Raw genomic sequence first — 24,051 nt, forward strand, 5'->3', positions numbered from 1 at the left:
ACTACTTTCTCATTGTCTCCAGCGCAAAAAGCAGGTTGGGCCCAAACTAGAAGTGGCAGGGCGGTCAGCATGGGTGTGCCCTGTTGGATGGGGCACCTACTCTTTACAAAATGGAGCCCGCTTGGGAGGGAAGTGAAAACTCCCCCCTCCTGAACCTTACATTGCTGCAATCCACCACTATGAGCTATTCCCCCACACCTGGCTCTGGGAGAAATTTGTTTTAGAGCAACAGAATGCAGCGAGGTAAAGAAGAGAGAGAGGGTGCTTTTGCTCCCTTTCCTTCATGCACTCCTTGACATGTAGAAAGTAGAGACCACTTTCATTTTATATGTGAAAAGAGCAGTCACATACATGAAATGTATATAGTTGCCCCACTATGTCCATTCTGGCCCTTAATTGGGACTGGAACTCTGGAATTTGGGAATCTCAATTTCATAGCTGTCTCTTTTTCATCCTGACCCGTTCTGTTCCGGAAACAAGTGTTTCAGCTTGCTTCCGGTTGCTTTAGGAAGCGCCAGCTTCCCGTTGCACTAGCAGTGGGTCCCTTTGGCACATGGGCAACATGGGGCACTGAACATGGAATGGATCTCAAACCCCTTTTATGGAACTGGGATTGAGCCTCCCTGCATTTTTCCCAGTGCAATTGTCTAGGGCAGATCCAAGAGTTATCCTATCACCTGAAGTTTTATCACATTAGCCTTATTTTTTTCACGGACATTTTGTTCACAATCCAAAGATACAGCTTTAAACCATTTCACTAGAGGTGGGCTTTTACTCTTGAATTGTTTTTATAATTTTATATTTATTAAACTGCTCTGTTGTAAGTAAGCCACCTTAGAAACATTTATGTTAAAGGGCAGTATAAAAATGTGGGAAAGAAAAACAACAACGGTCTACTACTTCTCTTTCCTGAGAGTTGTCTTTTTGGAAGCTGTCTCAATATAAACCTATGACTGCTTTTGAACTTTTGAAATTTAAAGAACAGTTTCTGGGGTTCTGAGGGGTTCTGTTCATGGGTTTCTGAGAGTAGAGGGGCAAAGTACTTGAGGACAGAACCAAGGGCTCTAGTTTGCTGCAAGGTGATGACTGTATTTTAATATGGAATTTATGTTCCAGTGATTCAATTCTACTTAAGAACAGCATAAGGCTTCAGTCCTTATGGTGAGAAAGGTTTGTTTGTTTTTAAAGTAAGTGCCTATGAAGAAACCTAGCACTGGAAGGGATCTGTAAAACTGAGAGCCATTGAATGGGCTTCATTTCAAATTTCTTCCTGCCCGCAAAACTACTGGCAGAATGAAGAGTATAAGACCTAGCCTGCTTCCTCTCTGTGTAGATATCTATTTGAGAAAGGCACACAGTTACACGGGGGCCATGAAATTCAGAGCCAACTCAGGTGTGGGGACCACTGTGGTTGTTAAAACTGGGAAGCGTGGAGGCAAACGTTTTCAGGCCATATAAGACTCAAGATGGGAGGGGTTGGAAAGAGTGAAGTTATTTTTGCCAACAGTAGCCACAAAATTTTATGTTTACAAGTCCAGTAGCCAAAAACTGGCATGTTCAATTCTATTAAGATGAACAGAAAGTCTCAAATATATTCATCTACACATACAAATGCCTAGCAATGATAAAGAGGAATTAATGTCATAGAATATCATTTTAAAGATGCACCTTCATTTTAATATTTTTATTAGATTATTTTAAGGCACATCAAATACATTAAATTGACTGCACTTAGTGTGTATGGGAGTATGCTTGGAACAAATGAAAATGGAAACCACATTCTTGTACACTTCATTCATGCTACTGTGCGATATAAATTGTATCACAAATATGTTTTGTCCTCCAAGGGACCCCTTTATGCACCCGTATGTCAACTGAACACAAATCACATAAATGGTACTATGTGCGTCTACATATCATTAAATGGGAAAGCACATTCTTAGGGCATGGTTGCACCAGTGGCAACCAACAGTAACCAGCCAGCCAGATGCCTCTGGGAATCTTGCCACTGGGGCACGTTAGAAATAGGCACTCCTGGTATTGGTACTAGTCATCTGGCCCTGGAGGGAGCTGTTGACATTGCCCCTTTCCAACCCCTACATGTAAAAGATTGACCAAGTGCTTCAAGAAATGTGGGCCCTGTTGACAGCCCCCAAAGTACATCCTGGGCTATGGAAGCTACATGTAGAGCTACTGGTGTTCTGATCTCAGAGATGCAGGCTTGGATTCAGAATATCCTCCTGTCAGTGGTAGCACTCCGTCAGTGGAGATCTGCTCAGCATGTCCTGGCCAGCATAAGGCAGGGAGGCGATTTTCACGGATTTCCCTTTCCCTCTGCAACCTCCAATGTGCTGGATACACTTCATACATTGTAATCCCTTATGCCGAACTGTCTAAAATGCTATATAAAAGTACTCTGGCAGCTGCACCTGTGGCTAGTAACAGATGTGAGGTAGTCCGCATGTCTGCAAACAATGTATCAAAAGTAGGAATGCATGGAGTAATAATTTCTCTTTATGTGGGAAAGATGAGACATGGGAAACATTCTGCACCAACACTGCTTTTGTGGCCATGCAAGCAATGCCCCAAATAGTATAACACAGGGACTGAACTAATTTGCAAGGCAGATGTTGCGATTGGAGAGCACATCACATCGCTTGGTTTGGATTAACATTGGGAAATTCTGCATCTGGTTCTTACTGGGCAGATTTTAAAAGAGTACTTTTAATGGCGCTTTAAGAGAGCAGAAATTTGAGCCATTCTTATAAAATCTTGACCTGGGTATTTGTTTAGTAAAAAAAAATATGATTATGTATAGTTGCATAGAACTATCGTCTCCTGAACAAAACCTCCAGGCTACTTTAATGTCAAATAATGTGGTAGCACATTGTTCCAAAATTGTTGTGAATGTTGCAGCCCATTCATTATGTTTTGTTTGGATATCACTCTTTGTTTAGAGCTTTTAAATTTGCTGTTTGCCTCCTGTTTAATGCTTTTATTTTTTTCTTGCTGTTTATGACTTTTGGTTTTCCTACGTACTTCTTGCTCTTCATACTCATCTTCTTCCTCTTCTCTTTTGTCTTTCTCCTCCTCCTCTTCTTCCTGTTCCACTTCTTCTTCCTCCTCCTCCTCATTGTGCTCTTCTTGTTCCTCTTCAGCTTCTGATTTGTTTTCCTCTTCCTCTTCATTTTCCCCTTCTTCCTCATTCCCATTTTCTTCCTCCCCTTCGTCCAATTTTTTTTCTTCCTCTTCCTCCTCATCCCCTTCCTCCTCCTCACTTTCTTCCTCTTCTTCCTCACTTTCTGCTTCCTCCTCCTCTTCCCCTTCTGCTTCCTCCTCTTCCCCTTCTTCCTCCTCCTCCCCTTCCTCCCCTTCCCCTTCTTCCTCCTCCTCCCCTTCCTCCTCTTCCCCTTCTCCCTCCTCCTCCCCTTCCTCCTCTTCCCCTTCTTCCTCCTCCTCCCCTTCCTCCTCTTCCCCTTCTTCCTTCTCCTCCCCTTCCCCTTCTTCCTCCTCCTCTTCCCCTACTTCCTCCCCCTCTCCTGCTTCCTCCCCTTCCTCTTCCCCCTCCTCCCTTCCCTCTTCTCCCCTTTCATCTTTTTCCTCATCTTCTTCCTCCTCACCTCCTTCCCCTTCTTCTTGCCCTTCTTCCTTCTCATTTCCCCTTTCTTCATTCCCATCTTTCTTCTCCCCCTTTTCACTCCTATTCTCTTTTTTCTCCTTCACCCAATCATTCTTCTCTTGTTCCTCCTCTACAGCACTAATTTCCTGTACAATTTCAGATTTTTCTTCCTTTTCAACCTCATCTACAATTTCTTCCTCCCCTTCTTGCAGTTCAGTACCTGTATCATCTTTCTCTTCAGTGCTTCTTATTTGAACATTCTCTTCCATCTCATTCTCCATCCTATCCTCATTTTCTGCTTCAGATTGCAATTCATTATTGTCACCTTCCTCTTCATCTATAGCTATGGTGGCATCTTCTTTGTAGTTCTGATCAGCTTCATTTTCACCTTCCTCTCCTTCAGATTCTATTGCATTATCAACTTTTTCATCTTGCTTTCCATCTTCACTTTCAGCTTCTATCATTTCACTTTCTTCATTGCCTTGCTCCTTTTCTGTATTTTCTTCTTCTACATGGGCATCATTATCTGATCTATCATCTATGTTTGTTTTCTTCTCACTCTGGTCTTGCATACTGAGTTCTTCAAATCCCTCCCTTTCTTCCCACTTAATAATTCGGTTTTCTACATCCATTTTTCTCTTTGTCATATTTCCATAATTATACTGGTTTACCTGAAGAACATATTTGGCTGAGCCATTACTTGTTTCCTCACTTGAAGATGACGACGCAGTTACTGCCATTTGTTTCATAAATTTTTCTTTGTGTTTAAACTCTCTCTGTTCTTCATTGCTTCCTTTACCTTGCACATGTATTGTCCCATATCTGTCAGGTTTCACTACTTTAGCCTCTGCTTTATTTTCCTGATGATCCACATATAGTTTTTCCACCTTATCTTTATTAGGAAGGTTATATGGCATCTTTTGTTGAGTTGATCTAGAACTTATTTGATCCACTTTTTTCCTTTTTGGTACTTTACATTCTTCTTTAATAGCCTGCTGAGTGTCAGACTGTAGTGCACTGACGGTAATGGCCTGTTCAGATTTACTTTTTGAATACTTTTTAGCAGCCCTAATTTTCCGCACAAAAGCATCATAGCAGCTTTTTTCTGCATAGGGATCCTTTCCGAAACACTCTGAATGTATGGCTTCCACCTGAGAAGAGGCTTCACCCGATTCCAAACCCTCCTGAAGTTGAGTAAGATCAGACTCTTTCAACCCACCCTTACCATGAATGTTCAGTTTCACATTTTTATTTTTCTTCTACTCCACATGAGAAGCAAGAAAGAAAAGAAACAAAGAAAGAGTGTTAAGAATGAAATGAAAGCAAATGAGAAGAAAAACAAATAAGAACATGCAAACGAAAGGAACTTGCCAGGAAGGAAAAGAGGCTTAAATGTAGGGAACTTAAAAGATGAAAGAATATGGGCTGGATTCACAGAAGCATGATTAGAGCGCCAGTTGCCCAACAGACTCTCCTAGTCCCCTTTTCCCCACTGCAGCTTTCTGTGCCCCATAAAAGTCTGCTCTTGAGAGTCAGGGGACCCTCTGGAATGGTGCAGGACATGCCGCCGGAGACTGCAATAGAGGGTGAACTTGGGGGTGGGTGGGTTGTTGCCTATGAGCAAGTGGAAATAGCTTTTCATTTGCACAAGACACCCTTGGATCTATCCTCATAATTTCAATATGAAATACGTTGCCATTTTTGTAGCTATAAAATTTGTTATTTTAATTTATAAACTGTTTGTGAAATCCATTATTTTTTATTTTGATATTATACAATCCAACTTGATTGCTGATCCTTTAGGCTGTGTACATAAACATCCTCTAATTCCCACATTTCCTCCCATGTTTTCATTTATTTTGATATACTGTGTACTTGTCATATGCACAGCCCTAGGATAGATCTCTAGTGCGTGCACATCCACTGCTTCTGCCCAGAAGGGCCGGCCCGCATATTTCAAGAGAGGGAACAGTTCTGCGCACACATTCTGTTGCTCATATGGAACTACCCTTTCTCAGTGAAGCATACAAAGTCCTTGTATGTGGGAGAAGTCCATGTCAGTATGAAACTACTTGAGAGCAGAATCTAATCTAGTATTAGTGGCCATGGCAAACTGGACTGGATTATGGAGTTTGATTTAAGACTAGTGGTCATGGTGGGGGGGGAGTTATGTCATTGCCCAGTCATGCTTTTGTCTGCATTAAAACTAGGCAAAACAATATTCTGGACACAAGCCAGCCAAATTCATTGTGAACCACCCAGAGAGTTTTGGATACTGGTATAGAAATATAATAAATAAATAAAGAATACAAGTTTAAGTCCCATTGCTAATCACTGGAACCGAATTAAGTATGTGTTTCACTCTGCCATTGATATTTATAGGGCTCTCTGTGGGCTGGATCACACCCATCATTCTTTAGGATTTCCCCCCAAATACAAAATGAAATGTAGCACTCAATATAGATGTCAGTTTTGGGGGGGAAATGTTTATATGAACTGATGTAACCTTTGCATGTGGAAAAACTGCCCTAACCCTAAATACACTGCTTGAATCAAAAGATGTGTTTTGTTTGTTTCATGCAACTATTATTAAAAACATTATGAATTCAGTTGTTTTGGAAACTGCAATTAATGGATTAGCTGGTCTACTATTTATTGTCTTTTTAGTCATAGAAAGTATACAACACTTTAAATAAAATGGATATATACATTGACAGTACCTTTTGTTTTTGAACTGGTGCTAACTCAAGCGATTGGTCATTGGGATTCAGTCTCAGCACATGGGTCTGGAAAAGGTTTTGATAAGAGTAGTAAGTAACAGCAACTAGCTCGCCATTATGATTCACATTCAAGCAGCTTAGTTTTTTACTGGAAGAGCTCAGAGTACTTTCCCAATAATTAGCTTTCTGTCTCAAGTACCAGAATGAACATAGGAAGCTACCTTGTAGCAGGTGAGACAATTGGTCCATCCAGCCCACTACTGTCTAGTCTAACTAGCAGCGGCTCTTCAGGATCTCCGGCAGAGATCTTTCCCATCACCTGTGAGCTGAACACTTTAACAGGGGGAAATTATAAGAGATGTGGAGCCTTTTATACTAATCCAGAATTAAATAAGTTACAGCATCATCCTATGCATATTTCGATAGAAGAAAATCTTACTGGGGAATGCTGGGAGTCGCAGGACTTTTTTCAGTCTAAACATGCATAGGATTCCACCCTTAGGCATTTTTCATGCCACTTAAATACGAAGACAAGAGGTCTCTGGTGGAGTTATTGCTAAACTGTAGTTCACCGTTGCAATTAGCAAGCCTCCGGCTTCTGCGCTGCCCCCTCCCCAATCTTGCTGTACAGTCACAAAGAGTTTGTAAGCTTTCGATTCCATTTTTAACTAAACTCAGTTTAGTCTTGTGTCCAAACCTTGTGGTTAGCCTTAACAATGGTTTACTTTGCCAAGTCCGTGCTGTGGTTTATGAGGTTGGCTTGTTTCAGTAAACGTAGTTAGATTAACTACAGTTTAGGATTTGGACATCATGCTAAACTGCTGTTAACTGAAAATGCAAAGTGAAAAGTCCTGATCTCCTTGCAGCTGCACCAGAGAAGAGGGGAGGGAAAGTGGCCCAAGCTTGAGGATTGTGCACATAATGCTCCAGCGTAGTTTGGCATTATACCTAAATGAAGCCATTGTGTGATAAATATACAGAAAGTGGCTGGGGCTTAACACATCTGAGAAGGAAGAGAATGAAAAACCAGGATGCCAATTTAAATGTGAGCATGCCTTTCTGGTAAGCTTACACATGACTCTTCCTCTGTTCAAAGTCAATCATTCACCACCAACTGTCTTTCAGATCACACTATTGTTTCTTTGGTTCTGAGGAAATTCTGAATCCTTACCAGTATCCTGGCACAGAAGCTGTGAATAGGTCATATCTCTGTGTAAATGAATTTTATATAATTATTTATTTCATTTCTATACCGCCCAACAGCTGAAGCTCTCTGGGCGGTTCACAAAAATTAACACCACAAGGTACAGCATAAAATATAAAAGTACAAACAGAATAAAACTGAGCAGCAATGCAGAGATTCGAAATACAGATTTAAAACAGCAGAGCCAAAAGACGAGGATGCTAAAATGCTAAAACACTGGGGAAATAAGAAGTTTTTCACCTGGCACCGAAAGGACTACAATGTAGGTGCCAGGCGAACCTCTCTAAGGAGCTCATTCCACAGCCGGGGTGCCACAACAGAAAAGGCCCTCCTCCTGGTAGCCACCCGCCTCACTTCCTTTGGCAGGGGCTTGTTTTCAAAACTGTTTCCAGTATACAAAAAATGTAATAATAGTATTTTTAAAGCCACTCAGAAGTAAGGTGTCATAACTCAGCAACAGAGCACTTGCTTCGCCTACAAAAGCTTTCAGGTTCAATCACCTCTCCATGTAGGGATGGGAAAGACACCAGTCCGAAATCTGGAGAACCACAGCAACAGACAGGCAGTATACATATCAGGGGTCCCTAGAAATTTTACGTTGACTTTAACAAAATAAGCATCCATTTGAAAATGGCGTCTATATGCCCCACATTCAAATAATGAAAGCATTTTAAGATCCTCAATCTGTTGCGTTATAGGAGGTGAGTGTTTATCCTTCCAATGTTGTAATATCAGTCTTTTAGTGGTCAAAAGAGCATAGAGAATCCATTTACGCTGACCAATTGTTAATGTCCATGAAGCAGGTAAATAAATTTAAAAAGCGTGTACATCAATGAATATTAAAGACTGTTCCAGTACAAAATTTATCTGTGTAATAAGCTCTCCACAAAAAGAAACTACTGGATATTGCCAAAACATATGCTTAAAAGAAGCATTAGCTGTATTGCGCTGCCAGCAATTAGCTGAATTAGAAATTGCTTATTAAAGAGACGTTGTGGTGTCCAATACACACAAAGCAAATGCTTTTGCTGAATAAGATGCAGCCTAAGATTCATAGACACAACAGGTAAACGGCAAAGCAGTGATCTACTGTTTTGGCATTCTGTGGTTGTTTTTCAAATTCTCAAAAGTGCCCACAGCTCCAGAAAGTTTGGGGACCCCTGATATAGGTACTGAACTAGATGGACCAATGGACTGACTCCGTATAAGGCAGCTTTCTATGTTCCTGATTATTTGACCAAAGGCATCGAAACAAGAAATAATTACTGTTGTTAGCAGAAACCCCATATTTTTGGGTGGTTTTAACTAACACAGAATGAGATGGATTGAGAAGTGGAAATAACAGCTCGGACAGTTGGGAACGACCACCAATTCACATTTTAAAAGCATTATCACAACATGAGCCAGGGAATTGTTGTGGAGAATATGCTTCACTTGGAACAAGTTAAACAAGACAGACTGTTCGACACTTTGAACATTCCAAGCAATTCATGCCTGCTGTATCAACAGCAGCAGAAACGTTTTAGATTTCAAGAGAAATAAGGAGGTGGAGTCAGCCACCAGCCTAAAAAGCCAAGGGCAAGGAGTCCTTCTTCACAGTCCTAACAGGTGCTATCAATCAAGACATATTTTGATACAGCAGAGTCCTGTGGATGCTACACATGATAATGAATCAGTATGACAGCTATGCTACAAGGAAGCACCTCTTTCACAAATCTATTCAACCATACAATCACGAGTAGATGTATTACCATATTCAAGACATCTGTGGTGTCCCCAAGAGTTTTACCCTCATTTTCATCTGAATCATCCTCCGTTGAACTCTCCTGTACATCACCATCCTCTTCTTTCTTTTCTCCTTTAAAACAAAACACAGTGTGTACAGTAAGAAACTTTTTTCCCCTGTATAAAAAGGAAGTCTAGATAATTGTATAGTGACTGAGACAGAACTGAAGTACAAAGATTCTGGGCAGGCCCAACTGGTGGGAGAAGTAATTCTGTTTCAATAAGGGCAATGTACAAAAGAGAGCAGCCTTTGAAACGAGTTCCTTTTTCTGTAATGGCACCTGTATGTTTTGCTCGCTCCCTGTGGCAAGTAGTAGACTGAGAAGAAGGGTACAATTCTAATTGGGAAAATGGGCGTGGGGTGGGGGAAAGATTAACCTTCCTCTCCCAGCACTGCAGTCTCAATCTGTACTGCTGTTAGCATTAACAAACGAACACGGAGATCCTATTCACAGATCTCTCACATCATGCAGCCCTAACACATATCCAGGAAAGAAAAAGGTTTCCATTCAGGCAGCCCTGTACAGGGTTTAGATTATGGAAAATGTAGAGGAATTTACGGGACGTATCCTGTCTTTAGGTTACCCGATATCACAGTTGATTCATCAAACAGAAGTTGAGACCCCAAGCATGATATAGGGCGGGATATAAATGGTTTAATAAATAAATTACATTGCAGCTTTAAGGACCCTCAATGTGCAGTAAGCACGACCAATTCATAGGGACACTGCAGAAAATCGGTGATCAAATGTAGCTAACCTGTTTCATCATCCAAAGCAGATTCAGCGTCTTTCTTTTTATCAGCTGCCTCAGATTTGGGATGGTTTGTTCTGGGTATACCAAGGGGAACAGTGTTGCTGATGACACACGGTGTAGGTTTTAAGGAACCTTCTCCCAAGGGAGGAAGCATGGGGAGTGTTCTCACTAGTCGACTAAATTGTTCCGGCAATTTCTCCTTGTGAAAGGGTTGAAAGAAAACAGAACAGCTTTTAAGTCACTTCAAAGGTTAGACAATAAAGGACAGTGGCACATTGGGTGGTAGGCTGAGGCAGCATTTGCCTTTCATTTTATTTATTTATTTATTTATTCATTACATTTTTATACCGCCCAATAGCTGAAGCTCTCTGGGCTCTCTGGGCGGTTCACAAAAATTAAAACCACAGTAAAACACCCAACAGGTTAAAACACAATTACAAAATACAGTATAAAAAGCGCAACCAGGATAAAACCACACAGCAAAGTTGATATAAGATTAAAATACAGAGTTAAAACAGTAAAATTTAAATTTAAGTTAAAATTAAGTGTTAAATTAATTTTACATAGAAAGTTTATTGATGGTGCTATATAAATAAATAAATAAATAATAATAATAATAATAATAATAATAATAATAAGTAGCCAACCAGGCTTCTGCAAATACATCAGGCAAGACAGAAACATGGTATCAGCATACCAAAATAAAGAGAGACTAAATATAGAAATAGGAAAATAAGTAATAATTTAACAGACCGTCAAGAACAGATTGCGTATTTCAAGGAAAAAAACCAAAATGTGCTAAAGGGGGGGAGGGAGGAGGAGAGACTTTAAGGAAAGATTCCAGAATAAAAAAGGCACTTCCATGATATTTCCAAAAAAATTACCTTCTCTCTCCGTCGCAAACGTGCTGATAATGTTCGGTGAAAGGTATCTATTATTAGTGCATCTCCGCCCATTTCAGAGACTGTACCAGATAAGCAGTTGTCATTTTGGTGTGGCAGTTGTGCTTTACTTGATTCTTTAGGCCTGGGTGTGGCAAAAACCAGCATATGACAACCACCGCAGGCAACCTGTAACACAATCCCAATGGAGTCCATTTAGGGAGGTGTTCATCTTTCTGGGTACACAAGTTGAGGTAGGGTGGGACCGAAGCCAAAAGCATTTTTCTTGATGAATAGGTTCTTCAGAACTATCTGAATTATGAAAGTTCTGCAGGACTTTCATCATTGCCATCTCTCAACACATCCCATCCACAAATAACTTCCAAGACCATCTTTTTACAGTATTCTGAGCAAAGTCAACATTGAAAATATCGGATTCTAAGAAAAAAGAAACTCGACAATAGCATGAGATTAAACCGCTCCGTTTTAAATTTAAGCTTGATTGTTTAGAAAACCCAGTGGCTCAGCTGTGTAATTTTAGACCCTGAACTTAATAATCATTTCTCTTCTCCCCCTATGCAACCACCACTCACTCTTTACAAATGCTTCTACATTCCTGATACGTTAGAATAACAAAATTGTCTGCCAACCCTGACTTAAATATATAGAGAGAGAAAGAGAGAGAGAGCATGGGCAGTTTTATGTTTTAAGCTCACTTTAATCACAGCACCATTATGACTACAGAGGTTCACCTGGCACTTACACTTTACTCTTTTTGATGCCAGGTGAAGACCTTTTTATTTTCTCAGCATTTTAACAGTCTAGCAGCTTAATTTTAACTTTGTTGTTTTAAATTTGTGTTTTTAATCTGTATTAATTTCTGCATTGCTGTTTGGTTTTATCCTGGCTGTGTTTTTATATTGTATTTTATATTTCACCTTTATACTGTTTGTTTTATATTTTGAATGGTTTCTATGGTTTTAATTTTTGTAAGCTGCCCAGAGAGCTTTGGCTATGAAAGCTTTGGCTATGAAAATGCAATAAATAAATAAATAAATCATACAAGAATAAAATGGAGTTTGCTTCTGCTGCCCTCTGGGTTAGGGTGACCATATGAAAAGGAGGACAGGGCTCCTGTATCTTTAACAGTTGTATTGAAAAGGGAATTTCCGCAGGTGTCATTTGTATATATGGAGAACCTGGTGAAATTCTATCTTCATCACAACGGTTAAAGCTGCAGGTGCCCTGCCCTTTTTTAAATCTGGTCACAGTATAGCTGCAGTATAGCTCCTGCAGCTTTAACTGTTGTGATGAAGAGCGAATTTCACCTGGTGCTGCATGCATACAAATGACACCTGCTAAAATTCCCTTTTCTATGCAACTGTTAAAGATACAGGAGCCCTGTCCTCCTTTTCATATGGTCACCCTACTCTGGGTGGTCATTTGTGGGGAGGGTGGGGTGGGCTGCAGGGCCCTGGACTTTGTCTCCAAGGTCCAGCCATAGCTTTCCTAGTGAGAAAACCCAATTACTTTACGTAAGGTTCAGATTCACAAGGATCATATTTTATAAGTCATTAGCCTGCATCATGACAAACCAAAAGCATTAAGAGAAGTAGATAAAGCTACAGACGTGTGTCCCCAATTGTCTGATATGCTCTGCCATTGCTTCTACCTGTTCTCCCTAATGCCTGGCTGTTACCTGTACCAGCAGTCTTAAACATCACTGCCCATGAGAAGGCAACATTCAAAATAATTGCCACTATAAGTAAGCAAACTTGGCAGCACTTAATAGATATGGCAGGTTTTATTTTAACTGCATGCATGAAGAATTATATCAAAACTCTGTGTGTGTGTGTGTGTGTGTATGATTAAATCACAGGCTGCATGAGTATTGGGCTACTGGTCTTCAGGAAAGCTTTTTCTTTGGTTATTTTCTTTCTCTGAGTGATTGTTTCATGGATGCTTAACTCACTCAGCCTCCCTCTGTCCCTAAAACAATTGAGATGGAAGGGAAGGAAGGCAAAAGGGACTGGGCCTTTTGGCACACTTTTTCCTGAGATCTTTCCAGCACAAGATCGTTTTGGAAGACAAAGGCAAGCTGAATTTCCCAAATGATCACATGCTGGAATGTTACTCATAGAAAGCACACTAAACAGCATGTTTTCTCTGAAAACTCCTCCCCCTCAATGTTTGGGGATAGGAAGAATATGGGTCTGTTCCTTCCCCCACCAATGGGTGGGGTGTAAGCCAACTAAAGTAGCTGGGGGTGGGAGGAGAGGAGACAAGGGGGGAGAGAGAGAGAGAGAAGGGAAAAGGACTTTCTTTGCTCCCTTCTCTCCCACCCCCCATCTTCCACAATGGCAGATTCTACCTTGTTAAACCTTACAGCACAATCCCGTACATGGCTACTCAGAAGTAAGTCCCAATGAGTTCAATGAGATTTACTCCAAGGTCAGTGTATATAGGATTGCAGCCTCAATGTTGAAAAGTCCTCAAAAAGGTCCAAGCCCCAAGAGCAACAAGGAGAACTTTAATGTATGGAATAGAATGTTACAACTCTTAGAAAACTGCTTAAAGGCACACATTCTTTTGAACCGCTCTCAGCTCACACAGTGCGGCATTGTCTTTGCTCACACACAAAGGAACATTGCATGCAATTCTGCTTTCCAATCTAAAGGGAAAAAGCAGACAAGTGATAAACTAGTTATCAAAAGAATTTCAGATTTCTTTAGTGCTCATCTATAATTAGAGTATAATCTTGTATAATATATGGATGAGCTTTAAACAGGGTTCCTCTAAATGCAACATGAGACATACTGAGAAAGTATTTCAAAGCACAAAGAAGAAACCAAAGCCTTACCGAATGTACAGTAAACTTCAAAAAATTAGAACATAATGTGGGTACAAACTGATTTGTATAATTTTCTTCCCCAAGTCCTAACTTGCCATGCCGTCCATCTCCAAAGGTATACATAAGACCATTCTCTAAGTGGGGAAAGAGAAACATACTTACTAATCTGTAATGTGGCCAGGTGCAAAAAGCAATGGATAAAGAAATCAGCCAGTAAATAAGTTACCAAAGAATATAACTGCAATTCCAAGGACAAAAATCCTAAAATATGTCATTCAGCTTGTAAGGTTATCTTATCATAGATGAAAAAAGTGGGGAAAGTTAATGGGAATAATATAACAGATACAAATACCAGAAAGGAGTTCATAATATTCTTAAAATGGGTATAGATTAGAAATGTCCTGCCTTTCCATATCAGGCATCCCTAGCGAGGACTCACAGCTCCAAGTTTGCCCTAAAGCCCTAGCTTCTATTTAAGAAGCAGGAGTTAACCCTTCAATACTAAATCCCCATTGACAGCTATGTCTATTAAATAAAAAACACTGTTTGTGAGGTCATGAAATAATGTATAGCTACTGAACGAATCTATAAGAAGTCCACTCTGTCAATGGTAATCCATACAAGCTGATTAAACTAGAAAAGGCACCTTGCTCAGAAAAGAAGTTTGCTATAGAGACACCATCAGCAGTATTACATTAAATATGGATAAATGAAATTAGCATAATGCTGGCAGACAGGAAGACACATTTGGTGGATATATTCATTGCACAGCATGAAGATTTACTCAGCAACCTTGATGACATAATTAAATTAAGATGCATACTCAGCCTGGTAACTAAATGTAATGATGCAGGTTTAGAACTCTTCTGAAAGATAGTTCTGTTAATTAAGACTGACTAATATTCTTGCTCACTTCACATTTTAGAGAAATTTCTGTTAAAATTGTAAGGACTCAGTGGCTAGGTTCATACATGTACCATGTGAACCCATTTAAAACCATGGTTTCTCAGTCTGGCATGGAAGCAAACCATGGTTTGGCTGAACCAGGAACTGACAGAGAGAATCAGAGCATGTGAAGGAACATGTGAATCTGGAGCACAGTTCCAATGGCTTAATCGTGATTTGGACATTACGTGAGAATTAAGCCACTGCATGGGTTTTGTATGTTTGTTTTACTATACAGTATATAATTAAGGGTTACTTTGAAATCTATTCAAGACCATCAGAGGCTGAAAGAGTCATGTGGACTCTGTTAATACCTGTTTAGTCTTTAGTAACCATTGAACTCTTAGATAGCTATATCCCCCTGTCCACACCCACAAAGACACTCTTTCCCACTTCCTGGAACAAGCACAAAAGCAAAATCAGGCCTGTGCACAAATATGAACACCTATACTTTCCCCTTCAGGCTACATTAGATTGTAAGCCTATGCGGCAGAGTCTTGCTATTTACTGTTTTACTCTGTACAGCACCATGTACATTGATGGTGCTATATAAATAAATAATAATAATAATAATAATAATAATAATACATCAAACTCAAGAATGCCCACAAACTGCTGAGTGCACCTTCAGCAGAAACCATTCATTCAAATAGTAGAAGTATTCCTTGCCTCAATGCTGTCCGCAGAGTTTCAGTTTATCTAATCTGCCCCTACCCCGAATCATCCCTTGCTGGCTGAGGGTCAAGAGCCCTGCTTCGGGAAATATGGGCTGTATCCGATGTTAGCCTAAAGCCCCATTCATTTCAATGGATACAACACAGAGTTTCATATCACAAGTTCTACACATCTCTCTGGCTCAGTTCAGACAACACGTTTCTCAAAGGTGGTTTTAGAACTCCATGGTGGAGTTTTTACACCACCATTGAGAAATGTCTGGCGGGAAAACTCTACACAATAGTGGAGGTTTTTTGGGGAAATACTCCACGCAGAATATCCATGTTGTGCAGAGGAGAGTTCCTGCACAACCATTGTGTTGCATGTTATGTGGCGGGCTCCGTGGAGTTGAGTTGACTTTTCCCACTGGCTACAGAGTTCCCTGGCAAGAACGGTGAAAGGAGCAAGTGCTGCTCTAGGAGAGCTGCCAGGGTTGGTTTTTTGCAGCAATTTATTTATTTTTATTTATTTAAGGATTTTTATGCCGCCATTCAGTCAAAAAAGGCTCTCACGGCGGCTTACAAAAGTATTTCTTGACAGTCCCTGCCCACAGGCTTACAATCTAAAAGACATGACACAAAAGGAAAGGGGATTGGGAGGGAGGAGGAGGAGGGGGAAAAGGAAAGCAAATTCAGGCACTACAATCTTATTTGCAAAGTTCAGCAGTTACAGTTGACAGCAGGAGGGAGGGGGCTCTCAGTTGGAGCTGGACCCAGGCACGGTGGAGAGGGGCTTGGCTGCTGCTTCCTCCCTCACTGGAGGCCTCTCCAGAGACAGTAGGTAGCAGGAGGGAGGGGGCTCTCAGCTGGAGCTGGACCCAGGCACAGTGGAGAGGTGCCTGGCTGCTGCTTCCTCCTTCACTGGTGGCCTCTGCAGGGACAGTTGGTAGTAGGAGGGAGGGGGCTCTCAGCTGGAGCTGGACCCAGGCACAGTGGAGAGGTGCCTGGCTGCTGCTTCCTCCTTCACTGGTGGCCTCTGCAGGGACAGTTGGTAGTAGGAGGGAGGGGGCTCTCAGCTGGAGCTGGACCCAGGCACGGTGGAGAGGTGCCTGGCTGCTGCTTCCTCCTTCACTGGTGGCCTCTGCAGGGACAGTTGGTAGCAGGAGGGAGGGGGCTCTCAGCTGGAGCTGGACCCAGGCACGGTGAAGAGGTGCCTGGCTGCTGCTTCCTCCCTCACTGGTGGCCTCTCCAGAGACAGTTGGTAGCAGGAGGGAGGGGGCTCTCAGCTGGAGCTGGACCCAGGCACGGTGGAGAGGTGCCTGGCTGCTGCTTCCTCCCTCCAATGGCTCATGGGATACAATTGGGAGGACCAGGGAGGAGAGAGAGCAGAGGAACTGTCAATCAAACATCATGATGGATTTTACTCAACTCCAAAGTAGCCCACAGTTACACAATGGTGGAGTAAGAACCTGTTGTGTGAGGAGTACCCCCTAGGAACTCAACCTTTGAGTGGAGTTTTCATACTGCGTTGACTAACATGTTGTCTGAACTGAGTTTCTCTCGCTGACCCGGCAGATTTATAATAGGTAACTTTATATTATATGTAAAAAGACATGAATACTATTGCAAATGTATTTCAGAGCTGACAGCGTGCGCACCTGTTATTAAAGCTGTGTGATTTTCCCCACTTGCAACATTGCAGATTTTATGCTTCCCCAGATGATCCACAATCTTTGGTTCAGAGGTTTCAAAGGTAAATGTACCGTGTCCAAGTTGCCCATATTGGCCAAGGCCAAAGGTGTAGACCTCTCCTTCTGTGGGGGAAAGGCACATAAAGTTAACATTCAATTCTGAGCCAGCTATTGTCCAAGGATTCAGGCTGGTACAGGAAAAGACTTTAAAAGAAAACTTGACCTGAAAAACTGAGCATATTGCTGCCATTTAAAACTAGACACGAATACATTTGCATAAGACTGGTAATAATTAATTAGATAGTCCATTCATGATGTTTTAGGGAACAAACAATAAACAGTCTGATTTCAGTTGTGAAGGAGTGATGTGGCTTGCATAAACCCACAGGTGAGGAGGGCAAGGGCTACAGTCTCTATTCAAAAATGCCCCTGTAATGTTATAGAATAGCTTTCCCCAAGCTAGTGCCCTCCAGATGTTTTGGACATAAACTCCAATCAGTCCCTGTGGTCAGAAATGTTGAGGACTGTAGTCCAAAACATCTGGAGGGCACCAGGTTGGGGAAAGCTATTATGGAAGATGGTCATATTCAAATGCATCCATTATTTACTGCAATAAGAGAACAACATTAGACAGATGCAGGATGCAGAATTCTGAAACTTTATAAGTAAAAGGAAATACATTTAGCTACTCCCCTCATTCTAATTATTTATCTTGCTGGGCCCAAAGAATAAGCAATACAATTCAAGCAGGCCAGGACTGGCTCTGCCATCCATCAAGGTGAAGCAAGCAGCATTGTGAGGGAATTGGTGCCTGAATTTTGCAGCAACACTTTTTAAAATGCTGGCCCTACCAGTGGTGTTGGCCCTAACCATATACATTAATATAGTAAAACAAAAACAAACAAAACAAACAAAAAACCCATTGCTTTTTAAAGGATATCATTGCAAATAGTTACCTTCACATTAAATTTAATATTAAAGCTCGCTCTGCTGGAAAATACAGGAGCAAAATAATACCCTCCTCTTGAAAGGTCTGGCTGAGAAAGGGGTTGTCTATACGCCCTATTTCCCCATGGTGGCTGCGGGATGGCACTGCACCACTTATACAATGAAGCCGCCAACTCGCAGCCACCACGAGACTTTTTCCCGAAACTGCGCATTTAAAAAGTTGGGGACTTACTCCGACTTTTTGCTTTGCTGCAAGGTCACTGCCATATTTCCTTATCTGTCGGTGGTGACCTCGCTTCGGCTTCAGGCGCTTCGGGAAAGGATCACAACCACTGATAAGTCACACTGGAAGCGCGAGAAGGCCAGGGAGAGAGTGGCCTTCGTGAGCCCAATTGCTGCCGGAAAGCCTTTGAGCCCTCCTGCCATGGAGATGATCTATTCCCACCCTGTAGCTGCGATGCCACAGGGTTTTAAGCGAACCTGGGGCCAAAGCGGCACCATGAAGACACCCCAAGGTCAGGATACTGAACATCTTCACCCACATTTCCTTATTCAGAGCCTATTCTCAATACTAACTCAGCACAGGCAAAGTAGTAATGAGCACATACCTCCACGTTGCATTTTTTACAGTTGCAAATAAGATCTTAAATTGTGGGAAGGAGTTCTAGTCATTTCAAAAGATAGAAAAGGTCTAACTCTGTTCAAAACCCATTTGTTTCAGCTCAGTGAAGAACCTGAAAGCTATCTATCAGCAAAAGCAGAGCAACCACAGGAAAAACAATGTGCATCTTGATTAGTTTGAAGATTTCATCCCCTGCCAATTTGTTTCAAATCTCAATGCCACCCCTCCCACCCGCCTGCATCCAGGAAATAAATTGGTGATTGGAGGAAGTTAACAGCTAGGGGGAATCAACTATTTAAGCAAGCCCTCTTTCAACGTCTCCCTGCAATGAACCCTAGATTCTTTGGACGACAAAAACTATCGCGATGAAGTGAAACATACAAGATTAGAGATGTTATCAAGGCCCAAGACCATAGCAGATCCTGACCCTAGGATTTTCTGGATGTTGAGGGATTCAGTCCATGCATCTCCACTTTCTGGCAAGAGGAAGAAACTGGTTTCTTACAAGCGCATCTGGCTCAAGGCATATGGCAAGGCCTGACCCCCATAAAAGCTTCCAGGTCAGGCCTGCTTCTTTGACAGAGCAATAAAAGGCCTTGCTTCACTCAGCCTTTGCCAATATGCTTTTTTGCCAAATTACAAAATTTGCCCCCATTTCCCTCAGACAATTAGATACTTCAGTACTTGTGGGCAACCTTTTCCTTTCATTATTATCCCCTGCTCAAACATACATTCAATATGAATGTTCAGACAGTTACCTTCCACGAGTCTATTTCTGCTCAGAGTCATTCTGTTCCTAACATTGCTCAATGGGGCTTACTCCCAGTTTAACTGTGCATTGGATTGTGCTGTCAATCGTAATAGCCATATAGCTGAAATGGTATATGAATGATTTCGTGGGAGTTCTACATCTCAAACGTCAACATACCCACCCTCTCCCATTCAGACTGAAACTCAAACCAGTCTGGGTACATCCACACTGGTGGATTTTTCACATGGTCTGCTACTGATAATTGTGTGGAAAAGTGGTGTATACCTAGCACATCTGGTCAGCCTCCACACATTGTAACTGTTTAGTGTTCCACCGTTTTCCCATCCCCAAAGTTGATTTATATCTCATTTAAAGGTGCAATGCCATGCTGACTGGGGAACGTTAGGAGCTGTAGGACTTTTTTCTGTCTATACATGCATAGGATTGTGCCCTAAGAGGAGAAAACTGATTTATTTAGACAGACATTTCACACCATCTCTTTTCCCCAAACAATCCTGCCCCTTTCTCCTTCTTTACTTAAAGAATATAAGTACATAAGAAGAGCTGTGCTGGATCAGACCAAAGACCAATCTACTCCAGTGTCCTGTTTCCCACAATGACCAATCAGATGCCTATGAGAAGCCCACAGCAGAACATGAGGACAACAGCCTTTTTAAAAGTCATTTACCCTCTAGGATTCCCATTGCTCTGCCACATTTACCACTTCTGTTAAAAACTTTCTCCAGAAGCAAAGCCAGCTCTTTTATCACTTCTACTAAAGGTTCTCCCACTGCCTTGTATTTGCTAAGAGGGATGTGGGTGAACATGTGTGTAAGCCTGTAAATTCAGTACTATGTTGACATTGGGGTGGGGTGGGTAGATAAACAAGTGGAAGAGCAGGAAGCACTGAAGGAAAGATCAGAATAAAAGCTCCACTTGGATACCTGCAAGCGCTACTGTATGTCCTCCGCCACAGGCAACCTTATCAACCCTGCCGGAAATGCCAGAAACAGGTTGCGGGACCTTGTTGTTTTGCAGTTGCTCAGGGGACAAACCAAGCTTCCCATTTTCAGGCTCCCCGAAAGTATAAAGTTCCCCATCACCTGTAAAAAAAAAAAAAAAAAAAAAGCAGCAAGATGGAGACCCAAATCAGAAGGAGCAAAGAGGTCTGTTTGAGATATATTTTTATATGTTTTTTTTCATTGCAAATCTAGACTTTATCTTAGGACAATATTTAAACTTTTTTTAAAAAAAACCTTTAACAATTCAGTCCCTGGATCCGCTGGTTGGAGGAGGTAAAAGCGGCAGAGATTCCTCTCCGCTGGCAGAAAGGAGCTCCACCAACAAGACGGCATCTCTACCACTACACCCCTGGAGATCTCCACAGATGTGATTCTACCACTGGCAGTAGTTGTTGGAAAGCCCCAACCCTGGGAGCAGGGTAGAGGCAGCCATGGATCCCCTGGATAAAACTGGGGAGACCTAATCATGTCTTCCATCTGTGCCAGCCTGGAGACGGTGTGACTAATTTCCCTCACTTGGAAGTAATGGGGAGTGGATAAAATTAAATGACAAAGCTTCATATGGCAACACCTTTGTACTATGTTGTGCCCTGGCTGGTGCAAGCCAGCAGGTCTTTGGAAGTGGTGGACAATCCACCACTTCACTCCCTCTTCGCCTCAACCCCGCTTATGATTGCTCTGTACATCAAAGACCCATTGCCAGATTTAGCAATATAGGAAAATAGGAAGCTGACATACTGAGTTAGACCACTGTCTACCTAGTTCACTATTCTGAGTCCAATTTGGTTTTGACTTTTAAAGCCTTAAACAATTTGGGACCAAATGACTTGAAAGACCACCTTCACCCACACCAGCCTGCCTGCACTTGACCCATACCAGCCCTTCTCTTTTGCCCCCCTGTGAGGGCAGTTAGGTGAGTAAGTCCACAAGAGAGGGCCTTTTCTGCAGTGGCCCCACACCTCTGGAATAAGTTGCCATTGGGGGTCCATCAGGCCCCACTGTTGCAGGCTTTTAAGAAGGCCCTGGAAACCAAGTACTTTACTCTGGCCTTCCCCTGATTATTTCTCAGAATGGGTTGTACTTGCAGCGTTATGTGGTAGGTTTTGTTTTTATGCTGGCTTTTTTTTAAGGCTATATGCTGCTGTTGCTGTTTTTATTACCATATCAGTTTTTATTAAGAACATAGGAAGAGCCCTGCTGGATCAGACCAAGGGTCCATCTAGCCCAGCACTCTGTTCACACCGTGGCCGACCAGGGACCTACAAGCAGGATGCAGTGTGTGTGAGTTTTATTGTTGTAGGCTGCCTTGGGAGGGCTCCTGCCCTGGAAGGCAGCCAAGAAATATTATAAATAATAAGAATATTATCGAGACTGACTGGCAGCAGCTCTCTAGGGTTTTCCAACCCTACCTGATGAGGCTGGGGATTGAACCTGAGACCATCTGCATGCAAAGCATGCAACATACATGGCCTGATCCCAAATTACAAGAGGGGTCTTAAGCTGACTGATATCCATCCACATCTATGTATATCTCTATAGACTTCCTCACTTACGTGTTATTAAGGCAGAGTGGTAATATCCACAAGAGATCCAGGAAATGGGTTTTCCAACATCCACTTGATGAGGAGCACACACATTAGCTTCATCTGCTAAGCCAATTTGTCCTTCGGAATTGTCTCCCCACATAAAAAGCTGCCCATCCTCTTAAAAGAAAGAGAGTTTATACATGGAAATTTGGGCCAAATAACTTAGAATTGTAAATGCTACAAAATACAGCAACCATGATCCAGTGGCCACATAAAGTAACTTCTGAACTGCAATCCTTGCACTACATCGTGTCACTTTCTAAACGGAGCTTAGAGGAGAGGAATTTTAAAAACACCTGGTAAAAGAGCAGCCATTCCCATTCCAGAGCCCTCCAGATGTGTTGGATTACAACCAGCCAGCACGGATGTGGGGAAGTTGCAGGCCAACACATCTGGAGAACACCTGGATGGAGTGGCTGTAATATAACATGGAGGCGGGGTGGAGTGGGGGAGGCCTAAAGTTCAGAAATGACAGCAAAAGCCCTACTTCATGCATAATCCTCCCACTGCGCATCAGAACCGGCGAGTTAGATCTGGAAGCAGATCTAACTTAAGTCAGATAGCAATGAAAGTGGAGTATATTATACAGAAAAGGACATGACTTACAAGCATTTCTCATGGAAAACTGGGAGACTAGGGTGGTCAGACTATCAAATTACTAAAGCTTTTTGAGGATACACTTGCAAGTAAATATATGCTAATACAGGTTTGCAATCTTCAGAATCTCTGAAATTAATTCCCTAAAATTCTATGACTATCTGGTAAATAAATATACGGCAGGTCACCCTCAAAAGAACTGAGTTTATTAAAGCAAATTGCTTAGTGATGCAGCTATTAGCCAGGAACGAAGAACCAAGTAAGGTTGTTGCTGAAACCAAGAATTGAAGTGTCGGATGTTAGCATTTTTGCACCATACTTATAATATAGTGTTATAAATATTTGACCTTGGATATGCAAAGGAATTTCGATTTCTAGAAATGCCAAATGGAAACCATCAAAGCTCTCAAAAATCAACTTCCCCTTTGCCATAATATTTGGGTTAGCTGTTGGGCTTACCAGTTAGTGCAGCTGATGTGTAGGATCCAGCTGCCAGCTGTTTGATCTTGTGCTGGTTGGTAAAAAAACTAATTAGATGAAATGTGCTTCTTTCCTCTGTGTCACCTAATCCCAACTGCCCTTCACTGTTACCTCCAGCAGCATATACATTTCCTTGTTCTGCACACAGAAAAGCACATGTAGAGTAAAGCACACTCTCATTTGAAGCAAGAGCAAAACACAAAAACAGAAAAACCAAAGTCAAGCCAGCTAATATTTATTGCCTTCAATGTACAAACGTTGATCTGTTGCCTTTAATTGTTCACAGCCTGCATGTAGAAATTACTGTCTAACTCCTTAGGAACCTTTGCTGTGCAGTGGAATTCTACTTTTCAAAAGTAGACTGCTGGGACATGCATAAAACAGTAAAAACAGTTTTTGCTCAAGGCTGGAAATGAGTATTTAAAAAGAGAACTGATTTACGTTTTTATTCCTTCACTCCTACACAGAATAAGAAGAACCTTGGGCATACTCGTTTTACAGTTCCTATGGAATAAATAATTATTTCAAACATCAGGGTTTGTATGTGTGGCATTCTGAGTATGACCAAGATATTGAAAGTTAAGAATTGGTATTGAGGGGGCACACTGATTCCCACAACTCCATGGAACTTAGCTTTGAGGGAAGAAGGGCAATCCATTTTCCACGCTCCCTATGACAACCTCGAAGCTGGGAAGAATGGAGAGGGGAAAACCTGCTCCTTCAAGCCAACTACTACTTTACTGTTGGAAGTATGTGGAACAAACGCTTCCCTCTTCTGCAAACCAACCCACCTTCAGGAGAGGGGAAGGAGGCAGGCAGTGTGTACTGAAGCAGAGTCTCCTTCCACTCCAGAAGACGCCTCCAGAACTGGAATTAGGGGGTGGAGAGGATTTATTTCAAACACTTATCTTTCCAATGTAGGAGCTGGTTTGGGGATGAG

At 41.8% G+C, this 24,051-nt stretch overlaps 1 protein-coding gene across 9 annotated transcripts in view; it reads right to left on the reverse strand.

Annotated features, from left to right (window-relative positions):
- RPGR (retinitis pigmentosa GTPase regulator) overlaps positions 1-24,051 on the reverse strand; it is a 44,511-nt gene that overhangs the window by 14,711 nt on the left and 5,749 nt on the right. For 2 of the 9 annotated variants that reach the window (XM_063126511.1, XM_063126512.1), the window contains 10 exons: positions 23,091-23,142; positions 22,002-22,151; positions 20,371-20,529; positions 17,073-17,228; positions 13,826-13,950; positions 10,969-11,154; positions 10,088-10,283; positions 9,295-9,401; positions 6,340-6,405; positions 2,220-4,878 (listed from right to left, as the gene is read on the reverse strand). In XM_063126511.1, coding sequence (XP_062982581.1) covers positions 2,857-4,878; positions 6,340-6,405; positions 9,295-9,401; positions 10,088-10,283; positions 10,969-11,154; positions 13,826-13,950; positions 17,073-17,228; positions 20,371-20,529; positions 22,002-22,134 — 3,150 coding nt within the window. In that variant the 5' untranslated portion in view covers positions 22,135-22,151; positions 23,091-23,142 and the 3' untranslated portion in view covers positions 2,220-2,856. Of the gene's footprint in view, positions 1-2,219; positions 4,879-6,339; positions 6,406-9,294; positions 9,402-10,087; positions 10,284-10,968; positions 11,155-13,825; positions 13,951-17,072; positions 17,229-20,370; positions 20,530-22,001; positions 22,152-23,090; positions 23,250-24,051 lie in introns of those variants that run through there. The other 7 variants (XM_063126516.1, XM_063126514.1, XM_063126508.1 and 4 more) reach the window with 6 other exon arrangements.

Source organism: Elgaria multicarinata, chromosome 5 (assembly GCF_023053635.1).
Source record: "Elgaria multicarinata webbii isolate HBS135686 ecotype San Diego chromosome 5, rElgMul1.1.pri, whole genome shotgun sequence".
Taxonomy (NCBI): Eukaryota; Metazoa; Chordata; class Lepidosauria; order Squamata; family Anguidae; genus Elgaria; species Elgaria multicarinata.